At 37.3% G+C, this 23,448-nt stretch overlaps 5 protein-coding genes across 6 annotated transcripts; 3 read left to right on the top strand and 2 right to left on the bottom strand.

The window, feature by feature from the left end:
- Window positions 1-1,296: 1,296 nt before the first annotated feature.
- LOC135584485 (S-adenosylmethionine decarboxylase proenzyme-like) lies at window positions 1,297-3,527 on the bottom strand. 2 transcript variants are annotated; one of them, XM_009411923.3, is made up of 3 exons: window positions 3,366-3,527; window positions 2,953-3,106; window positions 1,297-2,863 (listed from the first exon to the last, which is right to left on the bottom strand). In XM_009411923.3, the coding sequence occupies exon 3, from the start codon at window positions 2,663-2,665 to the stop codon at window positions 1,502-1,504; it is 1,164 nt and encodes a 387-aa protein (XP_009410198.2). In that variant the 5' UTR covers window positions 2,666-2,863; window positions 2,953-3,106; window positions 3,366-3,527; the 3' UTR covers window positions 1,297-1,501. The 2 variants fall into 2 exon arrangements, with proteins under 2 accessions (XP_009410198.2, XP_064974052.1); XM_065117980.1 differs by having other exon boundaries at window positions 3,363-3,526.
- A 2,440-nt stretch (window positions 3,528-5,967) lies between these two features.
- LOC135617592 (tetraspanin-15-like) lies at window positions 5,968-7,133 on the bottom strand. Its single transcript, XM_065117981.1, has 2 exons — window positions 6,481-7,133; window positions 5,968-6,392 (listed from the first exon to the last, which is right to left on the bottom strand). The coding sequence occupies exons 1-2, from the start codon at window positions 7,045-7,047 to the stop codon at window positions 6,066-6,068; spliced, it is 894 nt and encodes a 297-aa protein (XP_064974053.1). The 5' UTR covers window positions 7,048-7,133; the 3' UTR covers window positions 5,968-6,065.
- Window positions 7,134-8,205: 1,072 nt separating this feature from the next.
- LOC135617593 (tetraspanin-8-like) lies at window positions 8,206-10,276 on the top strand. Its single transcript, XM_065117982.1, has 2 exons — window positions 8,206-8,825; window positions 9,805-10,276. The coding sequence occupies exons 1-2, from the start codon at window positions 8,322-8,324 to the stop codon at window positions 10,111-10,113; spliced, it is 813 nt and encodes a 270-aa protein (XP_064974054.1). The 5' UTR covers window positions 8,206-8,321; the 3' UTR covers window positions 10,114-10,276.
- Window positions 10,277-12,371: 2,095 nt separating this feature from the next.
- On the top strand, window positions 12,372-14,827 carry LOC135617591 (RING-H2 finger protein ATL13-like). Its single transcript, XM_065117978.1, has one exon. The coding sequence runs from the start codon at window positions 13,085-13,087 to the stop codon at window positions 14,486-14,488; it is 1,404 nt and encodes a 467-aa protein (XP_064974050.1). The 5' UTR covers window positions 12,372-13,084; the 3' UTR covers window positions 14,489-14,827.
- A 1,743-nt stretch (window positions 14,828-16,570) lies between these two features.
- On the top strand, window positions 16,571-17,847 carry LOC103992289 (uncharacterized). Its single transcript, XM_009411926.3, has one exon. It carries the CDS (start codon window positions 16,713-16,715, stop codon window positions 17,664-17,666), a length of 954 nt encoding a protein of 317 aa, XP_009410201.2. The 5' UTR covers window positions 16,571-16,712; the 3' UTR covers window positions 17,667-17,847.
- Window positions 17,848-23,448: the final 5,601 nt, after the last annotated feature.

Here is a 23,448-nt window from a genome sequence, read left to right on the forward strand (position 1 = left end):
ACTACATCTACTATTTAACTTGAGGATCAAACAAATATTGTGCAGAGAAAATTACGGTTGCAACTCCAAAATCATCCTTTCATTTTGTATCAATCGTCCATCTGATTTAATTGAAAATAAATTATCATAATTTTTTAATCAATTTGATGGATGATTAAGATGATTTTTAATAATTAGTCATTTTGGTGGAACCTGGTAAGTTCCTTTCTTTGTTTTCTTAGGCTAAAAACAAGCAATGAAAATAGTCTCAATTATACAAGATAATATTTGGAATCCTTGATTTTGATGATTTGAAATACCCATTAAAATAATATTTTAGAGTAAAAAATTATATTAACAATAATATGAATTGTATCTTATTATTAATGATAATACCATATGGATAATAGTGATGTCGAGGAAGATAAATGAGCTAATAATAGTGTGTGGGAAAGCAACATCATTTACTTTATAAAAATTATTTTTATTATAAACATGTAAACTCTATAGATGAAAAGTAAAAGCCAGACAAATAAATTTAAAAGGATGTCTATTAATATTTATGCAAAGGAATGCACATAATACTGTGTAGGGTACCCTATAAAAGAAAGTTAGAATGGATAATTTCAAAATCATGTATTCCATCATTTCCTATAATATCAAATTATTCATCTGATTTGATAGTATTTTAACCAAAATAAACATGATTGAGATGATACAAAGGATTTGTGCTAGAAATGCATGCATAATAATGTGAAGCATATCTTAGTATTAATGACAAACCAATTTGTCTATGTACAAGAAAGGCTATTTGGATATGCAGTGTTATATGATGAGAAAGATACAGAAACCATTACTAGAATATATATATATATATATATATATATATATATATATATATATATATATATATATATATATATATATATATATATATATTCATGTGTGTATAATAGAATTGAGTGTTGCATCATTCTTGAACAAGGTACCACAGCAAATGATGATCCACTCGAAGCATCAATTTTTCTGAATAGGCACCCTTGGATTCGAAAAACCATACTACAGATCTCAGATGATTTTTGTTCTGGCAATAGTGCTACCATTTCTTAAAAGAGGGTCCTGATGGCACTGTCTTAAACAGTACCTGCAGATGTTGCTTTCATCCATTACAAGTACTTGAATGAATTGAATATAAACATTACAATGCAAGCAGGATCCAACACAGGAGCATAAAGCTGAACAGATCAACTGTATCACACATTCCATAATCATATTTCAACCACAGTAACAGGTGACAAAGAGATGACACATTCCAGATAACAGAAAAAAAGGATCACAAGGATTTATTTGATAATAGCACTTTGACAAAGGTTTTGGATTCAAACAAGCACTGCTCATCATGGCAGACACAGCAAGCCACCTAGAGCATTGATGCTGACTCTCACATAGACATTAACACTAGTAACCTTGGCTAGCTGCTTGACAAAACAAACCAAACTCGAATACACTACCAACCTTACTTTCATGATCCTATCTTAGGTTCCTCTCCCTCTGTTTCTTCGTTTTCCCAGTGGATTCCTCTATTGTCATACTTGAGGTCTCTGTCACAGGAATGCAGGATGGATCTAGGGGAGACGACAGTCACAGCAGAGACCGCAAAAGCCTGATAAATCAACAGCCCACCTCCCGGCAGCTCCTGTTCCACAAGATCAGTACAGGCATAGCCATCGAGATCAAGCTTCCTTCCCCATGTGCCAGACAACCCATGTCTGCCAAAGATAGTAACTGCAGTGGAGAACTTTGATGGACCAAAGCACTTAAGGACCCTCTCGATCAAGCCTGAATACACCAGGGATGATGGGTTGAACCCCATTGCTTCGTAACTAGCATAGCTGAAACCTTCCTCAGGGGTCACATGGATCGTAGATAGAGCTGGGCCATGAATCCCATTCATCGAATATCCACATGGTTCGAAGGCAAAGTCGCATACATCCATCTCAGATATAATATCAGAAATGCCAGAGAATTTCGTCATCTCTTTAGCGGAAGAATAGCCATCCACTGAATTGTTGAAGAAGATTGATGCCCTCTCAGTATTCAGCCCAGTCATGCACATCTCTAAAGTAACCATTGGCAGTTCAGCTTTCTGTGTTGCATAATATATGTGCCACTTGCGATTCGGCTTTGTTGGATCACCCATCACGTAAGCATTACCACCCGAGTTAAGGCTGCCAAAGAACTGATTGAGGACAGCAACTTCTTCTGCGAAGCTACGATGTGGAGATGGTTGTGCACCAGGAAAATTGAAGGTTCCACGGGAATACTTTGCAGATAGCACAGCGAGCGAGAGCTCCATAGCAAGCTCAAGAATTCTGGGGATGGACAGCAGCAGTTTTGTAGTCCCACATGTCTTGAGAATTATCTTATATGGGTAAACAAAAAGACTCGACTCCGAGAGGACATATGAATCGAATTCACTGTTTGAGAGCTGCGATACGACTGTGCACCGTGCCAAATCAAGAATAGAGTCGATCTGCTCCCGTGAAAGGGAGCGCAATCCCCTACCACGGGGGTCCACAAAAGTAGGTGCCTCTGAGAATGTAATCTCAAGACGCTTCTCGTATCCCTCAAATCCATTCGGTGACACTGAGGGAGGACTTGGAGAACCATTCATTATGACTGCCATCGAATCGAATACAGGAAATGGTACAGGGGAAAGGAGAGGGAGAATTGGTGACAAGAAAAAAGCTTGGTAGGAGAGTATGGTTATCGGAAAGCAGCTAGCCAAAAGGATTTCTCAAAACAGTAGAAGTCAAATTATTTATACCCTTGCTCTACTGAAGAGGGAAAATCTGAAAGGCTATCAGGATGGCTTCTTCACGCACTGTAGCCAATGAAATCAAAACAACAAATTAGGAATCAATAAACAAATTGGAAAATTGTACTTTTTTTCTTTCTCATTGTGATTCTTACGTTGTAGTAAGCAGCAGACTGGAACTTCTTGATTCCCCCGTGCGGTCGAATGTCTTCAATGCTGTAGCCAAGTGGAACTTCGTAGTCTAATGAATTACTACTGCTAGACTTCTTCTTCTTCCCACCTTTAGACTCCATTAAACATTCACACCTCCTGTAAAAGCAAAATCCTTAGTATACTGATGAAAAGCGTCTGCTTGGTAGAAGTCGTAATAAACATAAATCTATATAACAAAAAAAGATTTTGAATGGAGAAAAACATAAAAACAGGAAGCATCAAATTCTGGAATTTTTTTTACGAAAACATCGCATCAATTAAACAACACCATGCACAAATTAAGTAGATCAAAGATTAAGACATAAATCGTAAGTAGAAAAGGAACAAGAAACAAAGGATGGTCAAAACTCACGACCCAAGGAGCAAAACGAGACTGCTTCTATGGCGAAACGCTGCAACCCAAGGAAATTTTGCGGCGAGATCTCGAAAGCCTAGCAACCAAATCAGCAGCAGAAAAAAGCTTGGGGCGGATCGCCGAAACCCTAGCGACCAATCCGAAGACAAAAGAAGAGGGATGAGAGCGGTGAGCGAGTCGCCCATGTCGCATTTATAGGGCGGCAAAGGCAATCCACCGCCTCAAATAATTACGCATTCGGGACTCCCAAGGGGATACGGGCCAAGCGGCCGTGGGAATCGGGTTTCACATCGATTGCTCATTAATTAATGTTTTATTTAGTCTTAATTATTGACTAATAAGACATAAAATTTTAATCGAAACATTTATTATACTTAAATTTCAAACTAGTACTGAAATTTACTCTTATTTTAAACGAGATTATTTTTCTCTTTGGGTTTTGGTGTAGCAAAAAAATGACATTTATGTATTATTGCATATTATATATACGTTTCACATTAGGCGTGAGTTGATGAGATTCCCATTCTTTGCCTACTCTCCACGCTACGTTTGTTTTCTTTCAGACAAGATTGTGTGTTGGGTTAAAATCCAATCAAATTAAAAGCACAAATTTGGTGTAATTTCCCTATAGATTTACTTCCTCTTCTTCTTCTTCCTCGTTTAATTTAAAGAACAAAAGAAGTGAGGTGGATATCCATCATCCAACCCAACCCAACCTAGAGAAGCATTTTCCTCTCTCTTTCAATTCAACGATGAATTCAATAATGGCCGGCATATGCAGCCTCCTTTGCCTTGCCTTTGCTTTATTCTCATGAATCTTCGTGTTGATATGGATGCTATATACTTTATCGAATGTGTGTGTGACTGGAATATGATGCCCGGAGGCCGTCCTCTTTATTTGTTATTGTTATTTTACAAAGTATATTAAATAACAAATAATTTTTTTTAAATGTATAAGATATATTTTTTTATCATCGTCAATGGAAAGAATATTTATTCTCTACCTAAGTTGAACACATGATTATCACGATAACAAAATATACAAATATTGATATAACAATTTCAATCGAGATTCAGAGCTCAATGTCGTCTAAATTTGGATCGTGTCATCTGATCAATTACCTCGATTAGAATCACCAACATTAGGTGCTAAAGATTATATTTCTAACATATAAATAAAAAAAAAATATTTTTTTAGTTATCTAATAAAGTACAATAATTTTTTGATGATCCAATAAACTACAATAATTGAGGATGGAAAGAACGTATGAGACTTCCTTGGTCTTTTGATGCTTTTAGATTAAGTCTCAAAGCATCCAAAGACCAAAGAAATCTCCTGCTGAGATAATTTTGAATATAAATTCTGTAGACTCCTTTGGATGGTGTTATAATGCTTCTTGATTTAATTTAAGTTATTCATCTCTCTTGATCAAATCAATTTTTTGATATTTTTATTCAAAATTATCAAATAATTGTGACTAAAAAGAAAAGTAGGATGGATGGTTTTTTTAAGGAAGCTTAGTGAAGCTTAAGATTGGCTTTAAGAAGGATGGATTATCTTTTTATAATTATTTATCCCATATCATTTCACTCTTCGTGTCATTTGTACTAATTCTATACCTTCTTTTAGTTGGACCACATAGAAAGATGCAATTTGAAAATTAGTAAGAAAAATTCATTTGATATGATACATAAAAAGTACATTCATTTGATATGGACCACATATATGTATATACTTCCTGTGGTGTTCGACATGCCACAAGTATTAACTTCTTAAATGCTAAGCATTTGTTTTTGTTCCTTTATTTTTTTTATTGAATTTAAAGCTGAAGACAAGTGCATTTGTGTTTTCTTACAAATCTTATTTGATATCAAAACAAGTGTTTATTATGTGACACCATTAACAAATTAGTCGCTGAATTTTTTTTTTTTCTACAAGTTATTTGCTTTTTAGATTGATCCCATTAATTCTTTTAGCCTTCTTGCATAGCATTTCATGACTTAATCCACTATGATTTTCTATCAGTCAATAATCCGAGACCATAAACTAAATTTGCCATCTTATAATTCTGAAGTTGCATGATTTCTAATGGAGTGAGTATTCTTTTTTCCAGGTTAGGTTTGATCCTTATATTGCTTGTAACTTACAACTTTGTTCCACCATCAGTTGCAGAGCCAAATCCATATGAGTTACTGCTACTTCAGGATCAACAGGCAATTTCAATGACATAATAGATAAATGGTTCCAGAAAAATGTCTCTTCTTTAAGGATTTTGGTTTTTCTTTAGTTTATCTTTGATTAGGCCCTTAATTTCCCTGGTCGTAATATATAGGTACTACTGAAAATATTGGAATTCCAACTGCAATTATCTTTGAGATTAAAGAGTTCTTGGACATTTGGTTGCACTCATAAGATCTAGCAAATGTAACTGTTTGATGATAAGATCCATCTTTTCATTCTTTTCTTCATCTCTCTCATTTTCCCTCTCCTTTATCTTTTATATACTCTTCTCTGATATCCTGTTTTTTGCATGAAACTGAGAATGGTTATTGTGAAGGTTCATGCCACTGTTGTTGCATGCAGCGTTTGTTAACAAGCAAATTAAAAGAAATGCTTTCTTCATGATGAACTCGAAGGAAGAAGAACAACTTCAGCTACCCTCCTCGGAAGTCCAAAGCAAATGGAACTGCTGTTAGTCCCTAGTGAGTGCTGTATCTATCTAACATAAGGACGGTGAACCGTACGGTATGGACGATCACAAACAGTATCGACATAACCATAAGGAAAACACCAACTTTCCTCCACCTGTGGGATATGACCCTCACGAAGCCCGACTTGCATGATTCACAATTGTAACAAAGGACCGTAGAATCGTTGCTCCAGACATGGCAGTCATCATACGAACCGTAGGGTGTTGGATCTCTAACCGATCTCTTGTCGTTGGCATCCTTCCTCGTCGCAGATGTCCAATATGTAGCATTCACGTACTCCATTCCGCAGATCTCTGGTGGCTTACAGCATCCGGACTTGTTTTGGGCAGGAAAAAAAGGATGATCGTTAGTTTCTCTGATAGTTTCGATATTGTTCTTTGATTTGGTAGAGTTCTTCGTTTACCTCTACTGCAGATAGCTTCATCATGGTGAAATCACCAGAGGTGAACTGGGAGGATCGATATTCCATGTCGAAGCATATCCTGTCGTCGTAAAGGCAGTTTTTGATTTCGACCCACGTCCCCACATTCATCACCCGGCTGCGGAGCCACATTGGCGTCCCCGGCAGGCCCCTCGTCTCCATCTTGTACAACCCCACCAAGGACACCCCGGAGCTGAGCATCACAACGAGCACCACAGAGAGGATCACGTGGCACGGCATGAGTAACCGCGGCCCGAAGTACACCACGAAGTTGCTGATGGCGAACACGAGGATCAGGCCGACGCCGATGGTCGTGCGGATCTGTGGCGCTTGCATGAGGTCCTCGCAGTTGTAATCGCGGGTGGCGAGGAGCCACACGGCGAGCCCCAGCACCGGGAGCGAGAGGAGGTAGGATAAGACGGCGAGAGGTATGAGAAGCCTCGTCATCCTACCGGAGGAAGACATGGATAGAGGAGGCGGAGGGAAGGGCGATTTGGGCAGGCATTTTGTGGGTGGAACGAAGACATCGGCAGGTGCCTCTTCGGCCATGCGTGGAAGCTGAGTGCTGTGGCAGACGAGGGACGTGGAATGCTATGGTATAAGTAACGAGGGCGAGAGAGGGAGGAATTAATAGTGTTCTGAAGGAGATGACTACGAATGAGTCAATGATCCAATGCTTTTGTGTGCTGCAAAATAGCGGCCAAGCGAATGCTCAGGCCTCCTATGCTCACGGAGAGGATATAACTTCTGTTGATCCTTCGGTTGGGCTCTTCAGGCGACGTAATCAACCGACAAATAACCCACACAAACATCACATACAAAATGACGGGTGTAATAGTTCGATTTATTATTTTATTTCATTATTTCGTGGCAATCTCACATTTAAATGGAAAAAAAGAAACGCGAAATCCCAACGCAACCGCGTCGGTTGTGGATAAACGACGACTGACGTAACGCGGACGGAGTAACTTCGTTACGTCTCTCCATTGCTTCCTTGCCTTGCTCTTCTCCCGGGACCGCCGGTGCCGATTCCTCCCCACACACGTGTACCGAACACAGAGAACATGTGACCATTAGCTGTTGCGGTTTAGCACGTCTTTAAAGCGCACATGTGACACGTCCTGCGGCGTCCCGCCCGTCGTCAATCGTAGCTTCTTATCTCCTCATCCTCATCATCATCATCATCATCATCATATGATGCGTGATATTATGATCACTAATGTTATTTATATCAGATATTTGTTTTCTATTGTGCTAAGACGACAGGTTGGGCTTGACTCGTTTACTACAAGCATCACAACTCAAAGCGCAATTAGAATCATGTTAAGTGTAATCTCTCTTTAATATACGATCGATCCATCATTAAATATAAATAACCAATATTACTGCTAAATTAGCTAATATATTAATTATAACAAATTAGGCAGTATAGTAATTTTGAAGGACTGTAACTGCCCATGTGCCGCACACGTCGGATTAAGAAAAGACGACGTCGTGTAGTGATGTCAACTGTTGACGGTAACTTCACCTGCCCTTCGTAGAACACGGTGAGGCCATGTGAACGAACGCCCTCTGGGGCCCAAAGCTGCAGGAAATTACCACGAGGGTAGTTCGTGAGGGTACGTTGAAAGGTTGACGCGTGCAATGAGTAACTGAGAACTTTCCTGCCTCTCGACCAATATATATGTATATATATATTCGCACACACCCTTTCGTCTGCCCAGCACACTATACAACTCAAACCTCTTCTTCCTTACCTTATTACCGTCGGCTAGCCTCTTTGGTGTCTCTGCTCGGAGAAGAGAAGAGAAGGGGAAGAGAGGATGTTTCGGCTTAGCAACAACCTCATCGGGGTGCTCAACTTCATCACCTTTCTACTCTCGGTGCCCATCCTGGGCGGCGGGATATGGCTGGCCACCCGCGGCGGCGGAACTGACTGCGAGAAGTTCCTGCAGACACCCATGATCGTGCTGGGTGCCTTCCTGATGGCCGTCTCCCTCGCCGGTCTCGTCGGCGCCTGCTGCCGCAACTCCCTCCTCCTCTGGATCTACCTCTTCGTCATGTTTATCCTCATCCTCCTCCTCTTCTTCTTCACCGTCTTCGCCTTCGTCGTCACCAATAAGGGCGCCGGCCAGGTCGTGTCCGGCCGCGGCTACAAGGAGTACCGCCTCGGCGATTACTCCCACTGGCTTCAGAAGCGGGTGGAGAAAACCAAGAACTGGGCCAAGATCCGCACCTGCCTCTCCGACGCCAAGGTCTGCCGGAGCCTGCAGGAGGCCAGCCTGTCCTTCGACCAGTTCATCAAGGACAACCTCTCGCCCATCCAGGTGCCCTCAAAATCTCATCTTTTTGCGATCTGAGGCGTAAAGATCGAATCTTGAGTCACAGATTTGGGTTACCTTTTTTGTTCGACTCGTGGAAACACGGTTTTATTCTCTGGGGTGTTTTTCATAAGGAAAACTTTTACTCCACTGACCTTAAAGTAAAATTATTTCATAAGGGAATAATTTGTAGTCTTCCAACAAATTGATGTCCTCCTAAATCTTTAAGTAATTTCACTTTCTTTGAGTTTTTTACTCGGATTCTTGTTAGTTTACTTGACTGTTTTTTTAGGGAGGAACTCCCCTCACTTTGTGAACTCGCTTCTTTGTTATTTTCCGAAATTTCTTGTTTCTTCGGCATAAATTTCAATGGTTTTCAATCTTGATATTTTCTTGGATATGTTGGTCTGTTGTTGCAGGATTTCACTTTGTCATTTGCATTACAAATCTGAATGTGATGTTTCTTAACAATTTACTCCCTTGCGTGGGCCTCGTTCGTAAGAATGAAAAGGAATCATTATGGATTTCGCTATCCGGTTGTCATAATTAATAGGTCTCTATCGATGGCAATGGCTTCACACCACCTCATATAATTGACATTTTTTACATGGTTCTTGATTTTTCTTCATCTCCCTTTTTCTTTATGGTCGAAATTTTCTATCCAAGAGATCCGATTACTTGTAGATGAACAGTTTCCTGTGTTTGTTGTCAACTTGGTATGTGGATCGAGGGTTCCCTTGAAGTTCTTGTCACTGTTCATCTTAGTTCTAGTGCTGATTCATTGTGGAAGGCATGTCAGTTCTCCTAAATCGTTCGAGGCATCCAACACCGTGTGAAGTCAATACTTACATATCCTTCAATGATGCTTTAAACAGTTCTTATAGAATGATATCACACAACATGCATCCCCAATAATGTTGTGTGCCAATTGTTGTCTGCTATAATTGCAATTATTTGGTTGGTAATCTTCGTCCTTTCCGTGTAGTCTGGATGCTGCAAGCCTCCCTCAGAATGCCGCTTCGACTACGAGAACGCAACCGTGTGGAATAAGCCGGCCGCCGGCTTCGCCTCAAACAACACCGACTGCGAGACGTGGAACAACGATCAGTCGACCCTCTGCTACGACTGCAGCTCCTGCAAGGCCGGCGTCATTGCCAACATCAAGGACAAGTGGAAGAAGATCGCCATCCTCAACATCATCTTCCTCGTCTTCCTCGTCATCGTCTACTCCATCGGCTGCTGCGCCTTCAGGAACAACAGGCGGGACAACGCATGGAAAGGAGGATACGCTTAGAAGATGATCCTCGGATTCCGCAGCTTTACGAGTCTTCCCCCTTATGCTTGCTTGCTTTGTACATCCCGGTGCTGACTGCTACTTTCCATTTAGACTATGCTTTGTTGTTGGTGTACGTTGGAGACCTCATGTTCACTGTTATAAAAATATCTGGCTTCGAGTATGATGGAAGGAAAAGACACTTTGGTGGTTCAAGTTTGATCGAGACATGGAGGTTTATGAGGACATCAAATGCTTGAAGGCCAGAGAAGAAGAAATGGAGCGGATACAGGTTGGATTCCCATCTTCTTCGCTTGTAGTTGGGTCTTGTCGCTTAGCAGAAGAAAAATTCCATCTTTGATTCGTGGTGCGTATAAGGCCCCACCTCGATTTGATGGCATCACGATAAGTTCAACGACTCTTTTAGGCCACTTTAATTTTGGACCTTGTTTTAGTGTCCGAAGCCCAACCTCTGGCCATAAAAGGCCCACGAGTTTCAAAATTGAGCTAATTCATTCAATTATTCGACATATTTACATTATTAAAGTTCATTGGTCTATCTTAACAATTGCTAGAAACCAGTATAGTTTAGACAGCAATATATACAAGTGGCAGCGGAAAGAAAAGGAAGAGCAGTCGTAGAGACCATAATGTGAAGGCACCCGGTGAATTAATGCTTTCGAAATAAAGTATTGATTTAAAAATTTTGATTGATAAAATTGATATTAAAAATATATTTAACTTATAATATGATCAACAGACAAAGATCAACTATCCTTGTAACAATCCTTTCTCCTTGCTGAAGAAAAAATTTTTCATGTATCTCTTTTATAATAAAACCTCATATCTTCCTTAGAAAGACTTCTAAATTCAACGAGGAAGAGACTCAACACTTTAAGAGAGTTTACATACTTAATATCATAAGATTTTCATTTATCTACCACATGAGTGAAGTATTTACAGGCTCCAAATGATTTTAAAAATAGAGTCAAAAAATTAAATCCCTATATACTGATGATACTATCTCGCATGCACTGTGCTATACCACTGCCTTCTTGGATGGTATCACTACTTAACATAGTCTAGAAGATTATGTTCTAACAATACCACCACTGATCTTGGTGGTACCACCATTAGGTTTTTTGAAAAAGTATAATTCTTACTTTTCAACTCACAAGCAATGCCACTGTCTGGCCCAACCTCATATCATTAAATTGACTTTCCAATAAACTTAATTCAACATTGATGTAGCCCAATAAGCTCCCAATCAAGTTGGCATGGTTACACCCAAAATCAACTCAATTAGATACTTAAACTACTTCAATCAAGACACAACGATTACAATAAAAAAACTTACATTGTCCGACATGTCATTAGTTTATCGGGCACTTCGTTCAAATTTTCAGTATGTCGTCCTTTCTTTTGACATATTACTTGATCCATCGTCATGTTGACCTCCCGTAATATCCGATTTTCTTGACGTAATGTCGGATCCTTCTGGTCCCCGATCTCTGACATGATGAACTCCAACCCAATGTCTAATTCTCCCGTTTCAATTGATATATCTTTCTATGATTAAAATTTATGCTACGTTATTCTTCTCAAACGGTCATTAATTCGTAACCTCATTCATTAATTTATCATTAAAATTCGGTATTCAAACATATAATAAAGCTTCATTCAGCCATATCACTTGCAGCAGGAAATGTAGAAGCACTAGGCATCTGCCGCTGCCTTAATTGCTGCTCTTCAACATCTCTACTCTAAAAGCTACTGCAGCTACATGTATCTCTGCTCTACATAGCAACCAAGTGCTTCTGCACTACGCAAAAATGTCGTCCAAGATAAAATAGTACGATGAGTTTGACTATTGTCTTTGGGTGGAGCAGAGCACAGATTGGAGAGGAACATTAGCAGCGACTTGTTCTCGTGCATGATCTCAAGTGATGTGACTTCATACTCCAGTAGTGAAGATAAGTGCAGCAACGGAGCCACTGCATCCATTTGTTCCTCATGCATGCAAAGATTTCAAGTGATGTCAGGCCTTTTCTGACACCTAATTTACACTCCTGTAGTGTGGATAGTGCAGATTAGGAACCATCAAATCATGAATTATTGGCTTGGAAAGATCAATGTTTCGCACCGGCAAATTAATCTGTCTCTCCAGGCTCGTGGCAACCAAGTCAAACCCCATCATCTCCTACCCCAAACCTCCAAAGCCCCATAAAACACAAGGTCTAGGAAACGTAGCTCTTCTGGTTTTGTCCATGACTTCCCCTTTTTGCCGGCACAAATTGTTGAGATCCCTCCGCCGTGAAACCTGCGCCCTTGCAATGTCAACCCCACCGCAATCCATGCATATCTCTCTCTCTCTCTCTCTCTCTCCCCTATTTCTTATGTGAATAGGCATTGAAGAGCCACACGCAGCAATCCCAATACCAGAGAGAAACTGAGAATTCTGGAGTCGAACAGAACCATTCTGTCTCAGTTGCATGGAAGAGAAGGTTAATGGGGAGCATTGAGACCGGTGCAGAGAAGCTCTGTGGGAAGTCAAATGGAAGGGGGAGGAGAAAGCCTTAGATTTGAAGAGAGCGGCATCTCCCAAAAGATTCACATCCGCCATTAACATAATAAGGCTGCAGTACGTTACCAATTACCATGTTCACGTCTCACGTTGCCATTAAAAAAGAGACCCTTTCTAGCATAAGCCCCATTGCTCTTCACTTCTCTCACCGCCCATTCGCAATAAATGTATTTATGGCCGACCCCATCAGCTGACACCCCATTAATCTCTCCACCCATTTAGTACTCCCCTTCTGCCAAACTGCCTCAGATTCACCTGCAACAGTTGTTCTTCCTTCCTCTTCTTCTTCCTCTTGCAGTACAGAACACAGAGATCTGTCTACGGTTTTGCTCAGTCCTTCATACTAAGGGCGTTTCTCTTCTTTCTTGTGGTCTCTCTTTATGCTGTTGCTTGGACGGAGATCAAAACATGGACTTGGTCTTGTATGAAAGTATCAAAGGACGGAGCATTCTGTCTCCAGTTCCCCTTCAATTAGCTTTCCTACCACCACCGCCACCTCCTCCTATTGTTAACTTCGAGAACAAGATTACTCCTAGTATCCTTCTCATAATTGTCATTTTAGCAGTCATCTTCTTCGTATCTGGTCTTCTCCACCTGCTCGTGAGATACCTCCTCAAGCCTAACGACAGGGAACCGGATGCTATAAGCAATGTCACAGTCTTCCAAGGCCAACTCCAGCAGCTCTTCCATCTCCACGACGCAGGGGTGGATCAGTCCTTCATAGACTCTCTTCCTGTCTTCAACTACAAATCCATTATAGGCCTCAAAGATCCCTTCGATTGCGCCGTGTGCCTCTGCGAATTCGAGGCTGATGACAAGCTCAGGCTACTCCCCAAGTGCAGCCATGCTTTCCACTTGGAATGCATCGATACTTGGCTGCTGTCCCACTCCACTTGTCCTCTTTGTCGAAGGTGCCTCCTCCTTGACTTCTCCCCTAACGACAGTCGCCGTCCTGTAGTCCTCGTTCTCGAGTCTAGCAGTGAGAGTTCCAGAGAGATTGCATCTGATAGGGGAGAACATGGGCCAAGTCCTAACATTGGTCTCCCTGGAGATGATGATGGCTTACGGTCTTTGATCAACGATACATCACAGAAGCCGGAGGAAATCGCAGCAGAGGAGGAGGTCGGGTTGGGGATCTCAGTTGCAGAGGTTGCAGAAGCAAAAGTAGTGCCTGTCAAGCTCGGAAAATTCAGGAGGTTGGATATCGGCGGAGGTCAATGTCAAGGCACTACCAGCGGCAATAGTGGTTTGGATCAAAGGAGGTGTTTCTCCATGGGTTCCCGCGAGTATGTGATGGATGACAGATCTTTGCTTCGAGTTGCTATAAGGCCAACCAAGAAGAAGCCAGCTCTCAAGAAGTCCATCCACCGGGTTGCGATGTCAGAATGCGATTGCCACTCGAAAAGAGATGGATTCAGCGGGTTTGATGCATCAAGAAGAATGGAGCTCGGAGGTGATGATGGTAATGCAAGCATGAGTGCCAATCTCCACAAGAAGGAAAGTTTCTCGGTCTCAAAGATCTGGCTACGATCAAGAACGGACGAGCCGATTGCTGAGGACGCATCAAGGCGGGCTTTCTCTTTCCGGTCGCCACTTGGCATGGCAGACAGAGATGAACGGAAACTGAAGAAGAGTGTCAGCACAGTCACAGCACCATCGGAGTTCCAAAGCCGGAGTGATCTGGATCTGGAGATGGATGCTGGGAGCTGCAACAACAGTGTAATATCAAGGGCGGATGAAACACCTTCATTCGCAAGAAGAACTTTGCTCTGGATCGTAGGGAGACAGAACAGGATAGGAGACCATCTCTGATGTCCATCTTTAGCCAATTACTTGTTCCTCGGATTGCTACAATTTCTCAAGTGATCAAAGAAGAAGAAGAAGCTAAAGATAGACCATTTCTATATGGTTTTTGTGATTATTCCTGTTGGAATTTATTTAGAGATTCATCAATGTTCTTTCATGTAGTTATAGTATCATGAGTGTCTTCTATTTCCCTCCCCTTTCAAGTGTTGGCAAACTGAGAGAAGTTGAGAAGAGAAGGAAACTTCATGTCCATGTTCACATGTCATTGTATTTCCAGGAAGAATAATGTACTGCCTCGTGAAAGATTTCACACCAACTGTGCTATAAAATTCAACTTCTCCATCATTGTACCTCTGACTTCTACTTCTTCTTCCTGTCACCGTAAGTCAAAGTTACACTGGATGCAGAGGCAATAATCCACATCTGCTTAGCTGTGGAGTCATGCATTCACCAGCATGCATCTGCTGCTGGGGTTTGCCAAGCTAAAGAGGCCATGTTACAGGCTGTGGATTTAGCGCTACTTGGCACAGAAAGCTTAGATTCTTCAACGAGAACAGCTTGGAAATTTATACCTGGCATTGGTGAGGGTCACAGGAGCAGTTGAACTATGGCGGTGGGGTGGGTGCAGGGTCACACTTGAATACCTTAGACCCACCTTCTTCCCCAGCTCATGGTGTGTCTTCTTCCTGCTGCTTTCTTCCTTAACTTTGGACCATCCTAAGGCGGTGCCAAGGATTCATTGATTCTAAAGCAGAGAACCATGCATTGGGTACCAAACCCAACAAAGAGCCTAAGCATTCATTTATGCTGGTAAAGCTCAAAGAACATCAAAGAGAAACTTCTATGAAACTCTGGTGCTTAAAGATTTGGCTCATTGCCTCATAAAGATCAGCCCCCTGTTTCTGAAGCAAGTAGGATGTCCTGCAATTAGGGTTCATCACACCCTGGGGTGGGTTAAGGAAACAAATGCTACCCATATGAGGAGATATCCCAATGACCAGCATAAATTATAATATCATAACAAATGTACTATGATTAGCTTCAGTTTGATCATTTACTTGACAAGTTATTGAGTTAGACATAATAGATTATGACAATTAATGTCTAATAAATTTTAAGTAAAAAAAGATTATTCGTACATGCGTTTCGAATGATTTTAGGTTATGTTTGACGAAATATTAAGACTAAATTTATTAAAAATAAATAAAGATTTAGATTAACTCATGAGAGTTTGATCAATCTATTAATATTAATATGGAACTAAATATTTTAAAATAATAATCGAGAGTCAAAAGTTAATGAATTAGTTATTGTATGAGACGGGAAATAGAGGATAAATAATCAAATATTTGAATCTTATTATAAGTGTCTTACATAATATTTTATATGCCAAAGAAACACTTCAGTTTGTCTTTTCCAACATGATTGACACAACTTCCTAATATTTAAATAGAAAAGGGTAAATTATGCCATTAGTTAGTCCATGAATTAATATTTTAATTAAGTCTTATCGTTAGTTGATAAAAGAATAATTATCTAATATATGTAATATGTTTTAAAACGATTAAAATTTATGATACAATAATCTTTTGGGCCTCCAAGTTGGATCCACCCAAAGATATATCTAAAGATTATAAATATGTTAGATTAATTATATATTATCTCATATAATTAATTATTTTTAACAGTCAAGATTAAATTCTTATATTTATGAAAGTAAAATATTTAATTTCGTTATCTTAATAATTTTTTTAATTTTTTAATCTTATAAAATTATCTTTTTAATTTTATATAAGCATATTTCAGTTTCATAAGTATAAATATTTTAATATAATTTTTAAAAATATAAAAATAAAAAATATTAAAGATTAGTAATATATAAATATAATTTTTAATCATAGATTTCTATATAGGATAAGACAAATGATGAAATACATATTTTGTTCTTAAAAATCTAATTATAACTTTCTTAATCATGTTTTAAATTGTCTCAGTTTCTCAGATTAATACATCAAATTATTATTTTTCCTCTCATTCCAATTCCAATAATGCTTATTCTTGTCCTGTTCACCCCAGGCCAAACCAGCTCAATAATTCGAGCTCATCTTTCCCACACAGCCTCCCTCTTCTCACTGCACGAAACCAAAGAATCCATAGCCACATCCAACCCTGTGTTTATCTGCAACTTCACAGCTCCCCAAGAATACCAGATCTCCCACTGCTCACCACCATGGGCTTCAGCTCCAAGGCCATGGCAGTCTCCTCCGCCCCCCTTAGCGTCTCCCGAATCCTCTGGGAGTCCCTCCACCTCCCCATCAAGTCTGGTCAACTCCTCTTTCCCCTCATCCTCTTCTCCCTCCTCTCCTCTTCCCTCTTCTTTTACTGCTTCTACTCCATCGCCCCAATCCCCCTCGATTTAGTCTCCAAGATCTCAATCCTCATCAAGGAAACAAAGCACCGCCCTCCCAACCTCCTCCTTGACATTGAGAGGGACCTCAAAGACTTCGCTGGCCTGGCATCTGTGATCACTCTCTTCTTCTTCTTCTGCTACTTGTTCCTTGCGCTGGCCACCCTGTACACCTTTGCCATGGCTCACATCGACATTGACTTGACGCCTAATGACCTCCTCCTCCGGATCTCTCGCCGCTGGTACCAAACTATGATCACAAGGTTCTATATAGTCCTCCTCACCATCGGCATCGGGATCCTGTCTTCGCTCGGTGTTGCCACCGTCTTGTTGGAGGCCGATGTCTCAAGACCTGTCTTCAGATTTGGCGTGAGCTTGGCGATCCTCTCATTTCTTCTGTATCTTTATCTGTCGACCCGATGGTCGATGAGTCTGGCGATCACCGCCGTGGAGGAGACGTGGGGGATCGGCGCGCTGTCCTGGTCCGTGGAGCTCTACATAGGCAACAAGAAGCGAGGGATGGTTCTCACCCTCATGCTGTTGGTCGTCAAGGTGGCGATCTACGGCGCATTTGCTGCGGTCATCACGGCTTCATGGCCACCTCGGTCGAAGGAGTCGCCAATGGGGATCGGATGCATCATCGCGGCCGTGAACGGGCTGTGGGACCTGTACTCCATGGCCGTGTACACCGTGTTCTACTACGAGTGCAGGAAGAGCCATGGATTGGACTGCTCTGGCTTCTCTGTTGCTCCTGTGAGAGTCAACGCACTGCAATGAGATCCGAGCTACTACAAGACGCTTATCGTGTGTGTTCATTGTGCCTTGATCTTGTTGTTATAGTGTCATATTACAATCTTATTGTGTCAAATAAGTAAATGGACATGCACCAGTTTTGGAGTATGAAGTGTTCATACATCAATGATATGAGATCTACTGCTGGATTTGGATTGTTGCTGCACTTTTGCTGTTGTATATCATCAACTGACCAACTATTGAGGCTTAATATTTTTTATTATGATGGTTGGTCCTGCATGCTTTGAGCTTAATGTTCTTTGGTAGCATTTATTTTTTATGCTTTTAATTTTATTTCTTTCTTTTCGAATGGAAAAGAGATAATGAAGTCTCTGTCAGATCTTTAGGTTGTGTCCACTGTAGTGCTAAGTATGGCCCTCAACTATTATCACTTTTGTACATTTGTATCATTTGTTTTGCGATGCCTATCAAACCATGGTTCAACATCATCCGTATGTACCATCAGAGCCACACAAAACTGAGATAAACTTGATAGAAATCTGGCCTTGTTTGTGCTGGAAAATATAATAAAGAAGAGGATGATAAAGGCTATGGAAATAAGATCAAAAATATTATAGAAAATATATTTAGGTTTGAAACGTGTATAAATGCTTTCTTAAAAATTGATATTTATATCATCTTCTCAACAAAAATTACTATGAGTTTGATATAAATAGTTTTAATAGATATGATAAACATTTAGAAGATGAGTAAATAATAATTTTTAAAAAATTAGAGAATATATAAATAATCATAATTTACTCTTAAATACTTATTTATAAATATTTTTATAAAAATATAATTTTTAAAAAATAACTATCAAAATGACTAGAAAAGAAATCACCTTTTTAAATAACTTATTTTGAAAAGAAACCTTTTTTTAATTTGACCAATTTATAACAATCCTTCACTAGTTCAAATTTAAATTTTTTTAAATAATTAAATAATATTTATGAATAAAGTAATATATCTTTCAATTTGAATATTATCTCAATGTAAACATCACAAATTGAAGTTGAAATCATAAATAGCATAAAAGTTTTGAATTTGTTATTCCAAATGATAATATCGATAGTGCCATACACATAAATATAATATTATTATATTCCTTATAAATTCTCACTCAGTCTTAATATGGCTTTATGCTCAACCAAGTTATGAACTTTTATAAGAGAAACTCCGACTCTTAGGCACCACTTCTAAGTTCATATAGATGAAGTTCTTATAATATTGTTATCACTTTTTGATATACTTATCTTAACTTGACTGAATTTTATTAAAAATATAATTAACTCAATCATTATTCGATGACAACTAGCACTTTAACATCTTTAGACAGAACTAGTAAAATATTTCAAAATGCTGAACCACTTCGTATGTTAATGACTTGTTCTTGCCATTTGAACTCTTCATTACTCATTTCATAATGTTGAGTAGGATTGCTATCATTGGTGGATATTTTATTCAAAGGAGTTTTAACTTTGTCCATTTTGGTGTTGATCTTATAACTTCTCTTGTAAGAGATTTGGTGAACAGATCAATCAAATTCTCACTTGTTTTCACAAATACGAGTAAAATAATCTCATTCTTAATTAATTTTCTCACATAATCATATACTTATGTGTCTTGAATTTTCATTATATATTTCATTATATGTATGAGTTAAAATGGCTTGACTATCACAAAATATAGAAATTAAATTCACACTCTTACAACTCAATAAAATTTCTAATAAAAAGTTTCTCAAACCTTTAGCCTCATTTCCTACTTCTATTAAAGTAATAAATTTTGATTCCATAGTTAAGTAAGTTATATGCATTTGTTTCTTATTTTTTCAAGAAACAATACCACCTCCCAAGGTGAACACTCAACCAATAGTGGATTTGTTAACTTTGAAATTCGATATCCAATTTACGTCAGTATATTATTCTAAAATAGAAGGAAATTTTTAGTATTATAGGTCATAATCTTTGGTTTATTTAAGATACCCAAGAACTTTTTCAAGAGTCTTCCAATACTAATTTACTAATTACCAATGCTATATCAGGTCTTGTATACTGTGTTACATAAATAAGACTTCATATAGTACTTAAATATTCTAATTGAGCTATTATTCCTTCAATATTCTTAACTAATTTGATACTTGGATCAAATGGGGTATTTATTTTTTTGATTTTTAAGTGATTGAATTTCTCTAGTACTTTCTCTATGTAATAAGTTTGACTCAAAACATATCCCTTACTATTTTCTTTAACCTTGATACCTAGTATCGACTTGCCCAAAATATTTTATTTTAAATGTTGAAGATAAAAATATCTTTATTTCTATAATACCTTTGATGCTATTGCTCACTATTAGCATATCATCAACATAAAGATAAACTATCACCATATAGTCATCATAAGTTTTGAGATAAACACATTTATCCGTAACATTGTGAACAAATCTATTAGAAAGAATTATTATATCAAATTTCTTATACCACTGTTTTGGAGCCTACTTTAAACCATACAATGACTTAATAAGTTTACACACTTTATATTGATTTTTCGGTAGAACAAAACTTTCAGGTTATTCCATATATACCTCCTCATCAAGATTTTCATTTATAAATATCATCTTGACATCCATTTGATAAACATAAGGATAAAAAATTGATGCTAAAGAAAAAATAATTCTAATAGATGTGATCCAAGCCACATGAGCATGTGTCAAAATAATATATTCCTTCCTTTTGTCAAAATCCTTTAGCAACTAACCTTATTTTAAATGTAGAGTATCATCTGTATGATATTTCCTATGAAATACCCATTTATAACTAATAGGTTTAGAGGTAGAAGGTAAATCGATAAGTTCCCAAGTATGGTTTGACATAATAGAATCCATCTCATCATTAATAGTATCTTTTCAGAAAATAGTATCATAAGAGACCATAGCTTCTTTAAATGTTTTAGGATCATATTCCACTTATAAAATAAGAGAAATTATTTTTAAGACTCTCATTAGTTCCTTTTACAAGGTAAAAGAAAATACTTTGAGAATTAATCTTATATGATCTTAATATTTTACTTTCCGTACATAAGTGCTTCTCCTTAATTGATGAGATTGCTCTCCAACCTCTTTTGAACTTGATTGATATCTAATCAAAGAAATATTAGGTTACCAACCTTTTGAGATGTCTCTATTGGTGACTCTTTACTAGTTGGAGGATGAATATTATTACTTGAAGTCAATAAATGTTCAAAGAACTTTACATCTCGAGATTCTATTATGATATTATACTCCAAATTAAGAAGTCTATAAACTTTACTATTTGAGGTATAGCCTACAAATACACATTTGATTTCTCTAGGTCCCAACTTTGTCATTTGAGGATCATTATTCTTGTAAAATGGAGACACTCTGACACTTTAAATTAACCAATATTATATTATCTTCCTTTCAATAACTTATATAGAGAGATTTTATTTTTTTAGAGGGAATTCTATTTGAAATATAACATACATCCAATAAAACTTCTCCCCACAAATTATAAGATAATTTAGCATGCAACAACATAGCAATAATCATATCTAGATAAGTTATATTTTTCTTTTTACTGATCCATTTTGCTTGGGTGTTTTAGGTACTGAACATTTATGAATTATGTCATGTTGTTTACAAAACAAGTTAAATTCATTATGAAAGTATTATCCTCCTCTATCACTTCTTAAAACTTTAATTTTCTTCCCTAATTGATTTTTAACTTCTACTTTATATGCCTTAAAAGCATTAAAAGCATTAAAAACATCATTTTTATATTTCAATAAGTAAACGTGAACCTAAATATAGCATCTATAAAAGTAATAAAATATTTATTATCTCTTCTTGTTAATATGCCATTTAATTTATATATATCAGAATGTATTAAGTTTAACAAATTAGTATACCTTTCAACACTTTTAAAGAGTTTATTTATCATTTTTAATTTAACACAAATTTTATATTTATTAATATCATCAAAATAATAATTTATTAAGCCACACTTAATCATTCTTTTAATAGAGCTAGTTCCAATATGTGCCAATATATCATGTAATAATAAATGAAAATCAATAATATAAACAAAAATAACATCTTTATTAAATTTGATAATTTGACTATTCTCTTAGCGGAATAGCCTTTTGTTCTATTATAGGATAGAATTAACTTTTCGGATTCAAATACAAATTTAATTCTAAATTTGTCACATTAGTAAGAGTGACTTTCTTTCCCGAAATAAAAGTGAGTTCTACATTTCTCTTGCCAATCACCTTCGAATGAACTTTATTTTCCATTTGAATTTTTTGCTCATATGTGATTTCTTTGTAAGTCTTAAAGAGTATCTTATCATACTAAACATGGATAATAATACAAGTATCATACCAACAACCATAAACCTTGCCAAATTTGATATTCACTTTGCTCACCATAGCTATTATATTATCATCTCCTTCAACGGAATTGACTTCTGATTTTTTATTTTTCTAAATCTGTAATCCCTAGCAAAATGACTAGGTTTTTTATAAATAAAATAACCTCCACTCTTTTACTTCTTAAATTTTCCTTGATCTCTTTTGGGGCTAAAATGATTATCTTTATTTTGCTTGTCTTTATTGAAATTCTTAGGCTGATTTATAGCATTTGCTTTTATATTGTCAAAAGAGTTATCACTCTTATCTATCATCTTCGATTTCTCCTTGATTTGAAGATATTTTTAAATTTATTCCAAAGTGATATCCTTGGAGTCATGCAAAATCATATTCCTATACCCTTTCCAAGATAAAGGTAACTTGACTATTATAACCCCTACTTGAAAAGGTTCAAGAAGTTTGATTTTTTTAGCATTCGATTGATAATGACTTGCAACTCATGCACTTATGCTAAGATTGGCTTATCATCCACAAACTTGTAATCAAAATATTTAAAAATTAAAAATTTCTTTGGATATTTCTCCTCGGTATGATATTTGAATTTCAAAATATTTCAAAATATTTTTTTAGATGGTTCCACTATATAAAGATCATAAAGTCGATCAAAAAAATCAAAAAAATCATCAAGAATGTGTCATTCACATATAACTTTATCTTCATTTCTCTTCTTTTGTTCCTTCATCGGCGTCATTGTTGGTTGTATTAAGAATTGGTTGAAGATTTGGATCAAATATATAGAAGATCTTCAAAACAATCAACATGAATTTTATTTTATCTTGCCAACAGCTAAAATTCATTACATCTAAATGATCTAAACAAATAAAATCTTTATTCAATAATTTGATAGTATTTATGGCCTGCACGATGAATTTGAATTTGGATAAACTCACAAAATATCAATTTTAGATTATTAAAAAATATAATAAAGAAGAGGATAATAAATACTATGAAAATCAATAACAAACATAAGATTAAGAATACTATAGAAAATATATTTAAGCTTGAAACATATATAAACACTTTCTCAAAAAAAATAAAAGATATATAATTCAATCAGAGTTATAAAAAAGAAGAAGAATCCAAAAAAGATATTATTCATAATTTACTCTAAGTATCTATTTATAGATATTTTTATTAAAAACATAATCTTTTGAAAAATAACTATCAAAATAATTATAAAGAAAATCATCTTTTCAAATAACTTTTTTCAAAAGAACTTTTTTTTTAATTTGAACAATTCATAACAGTTTGTGTTGTGTTACTGTGACAAACTACTCCACCCTGCAGTAGTGAATTGGCATCGAGTAAAGAGGTGG

Source organism: Musa acuminata, chromosome BXJ2-7 (genome assembly GCF_036884655.1).
Source record: "Musa acuminata AAA Group cultivar baxijiao chromosome BXJ2-7, Cavendish_Baxijiao_AAA, whole genome shotgun sequence".
In the NCBI taxonomy this organism is placed as follows: Eukaryota; Viridiplantae; Streptophyta; class Magnoliopsida; order Zingiberales; family Musaceae; genus Musa; species Musa acuminata.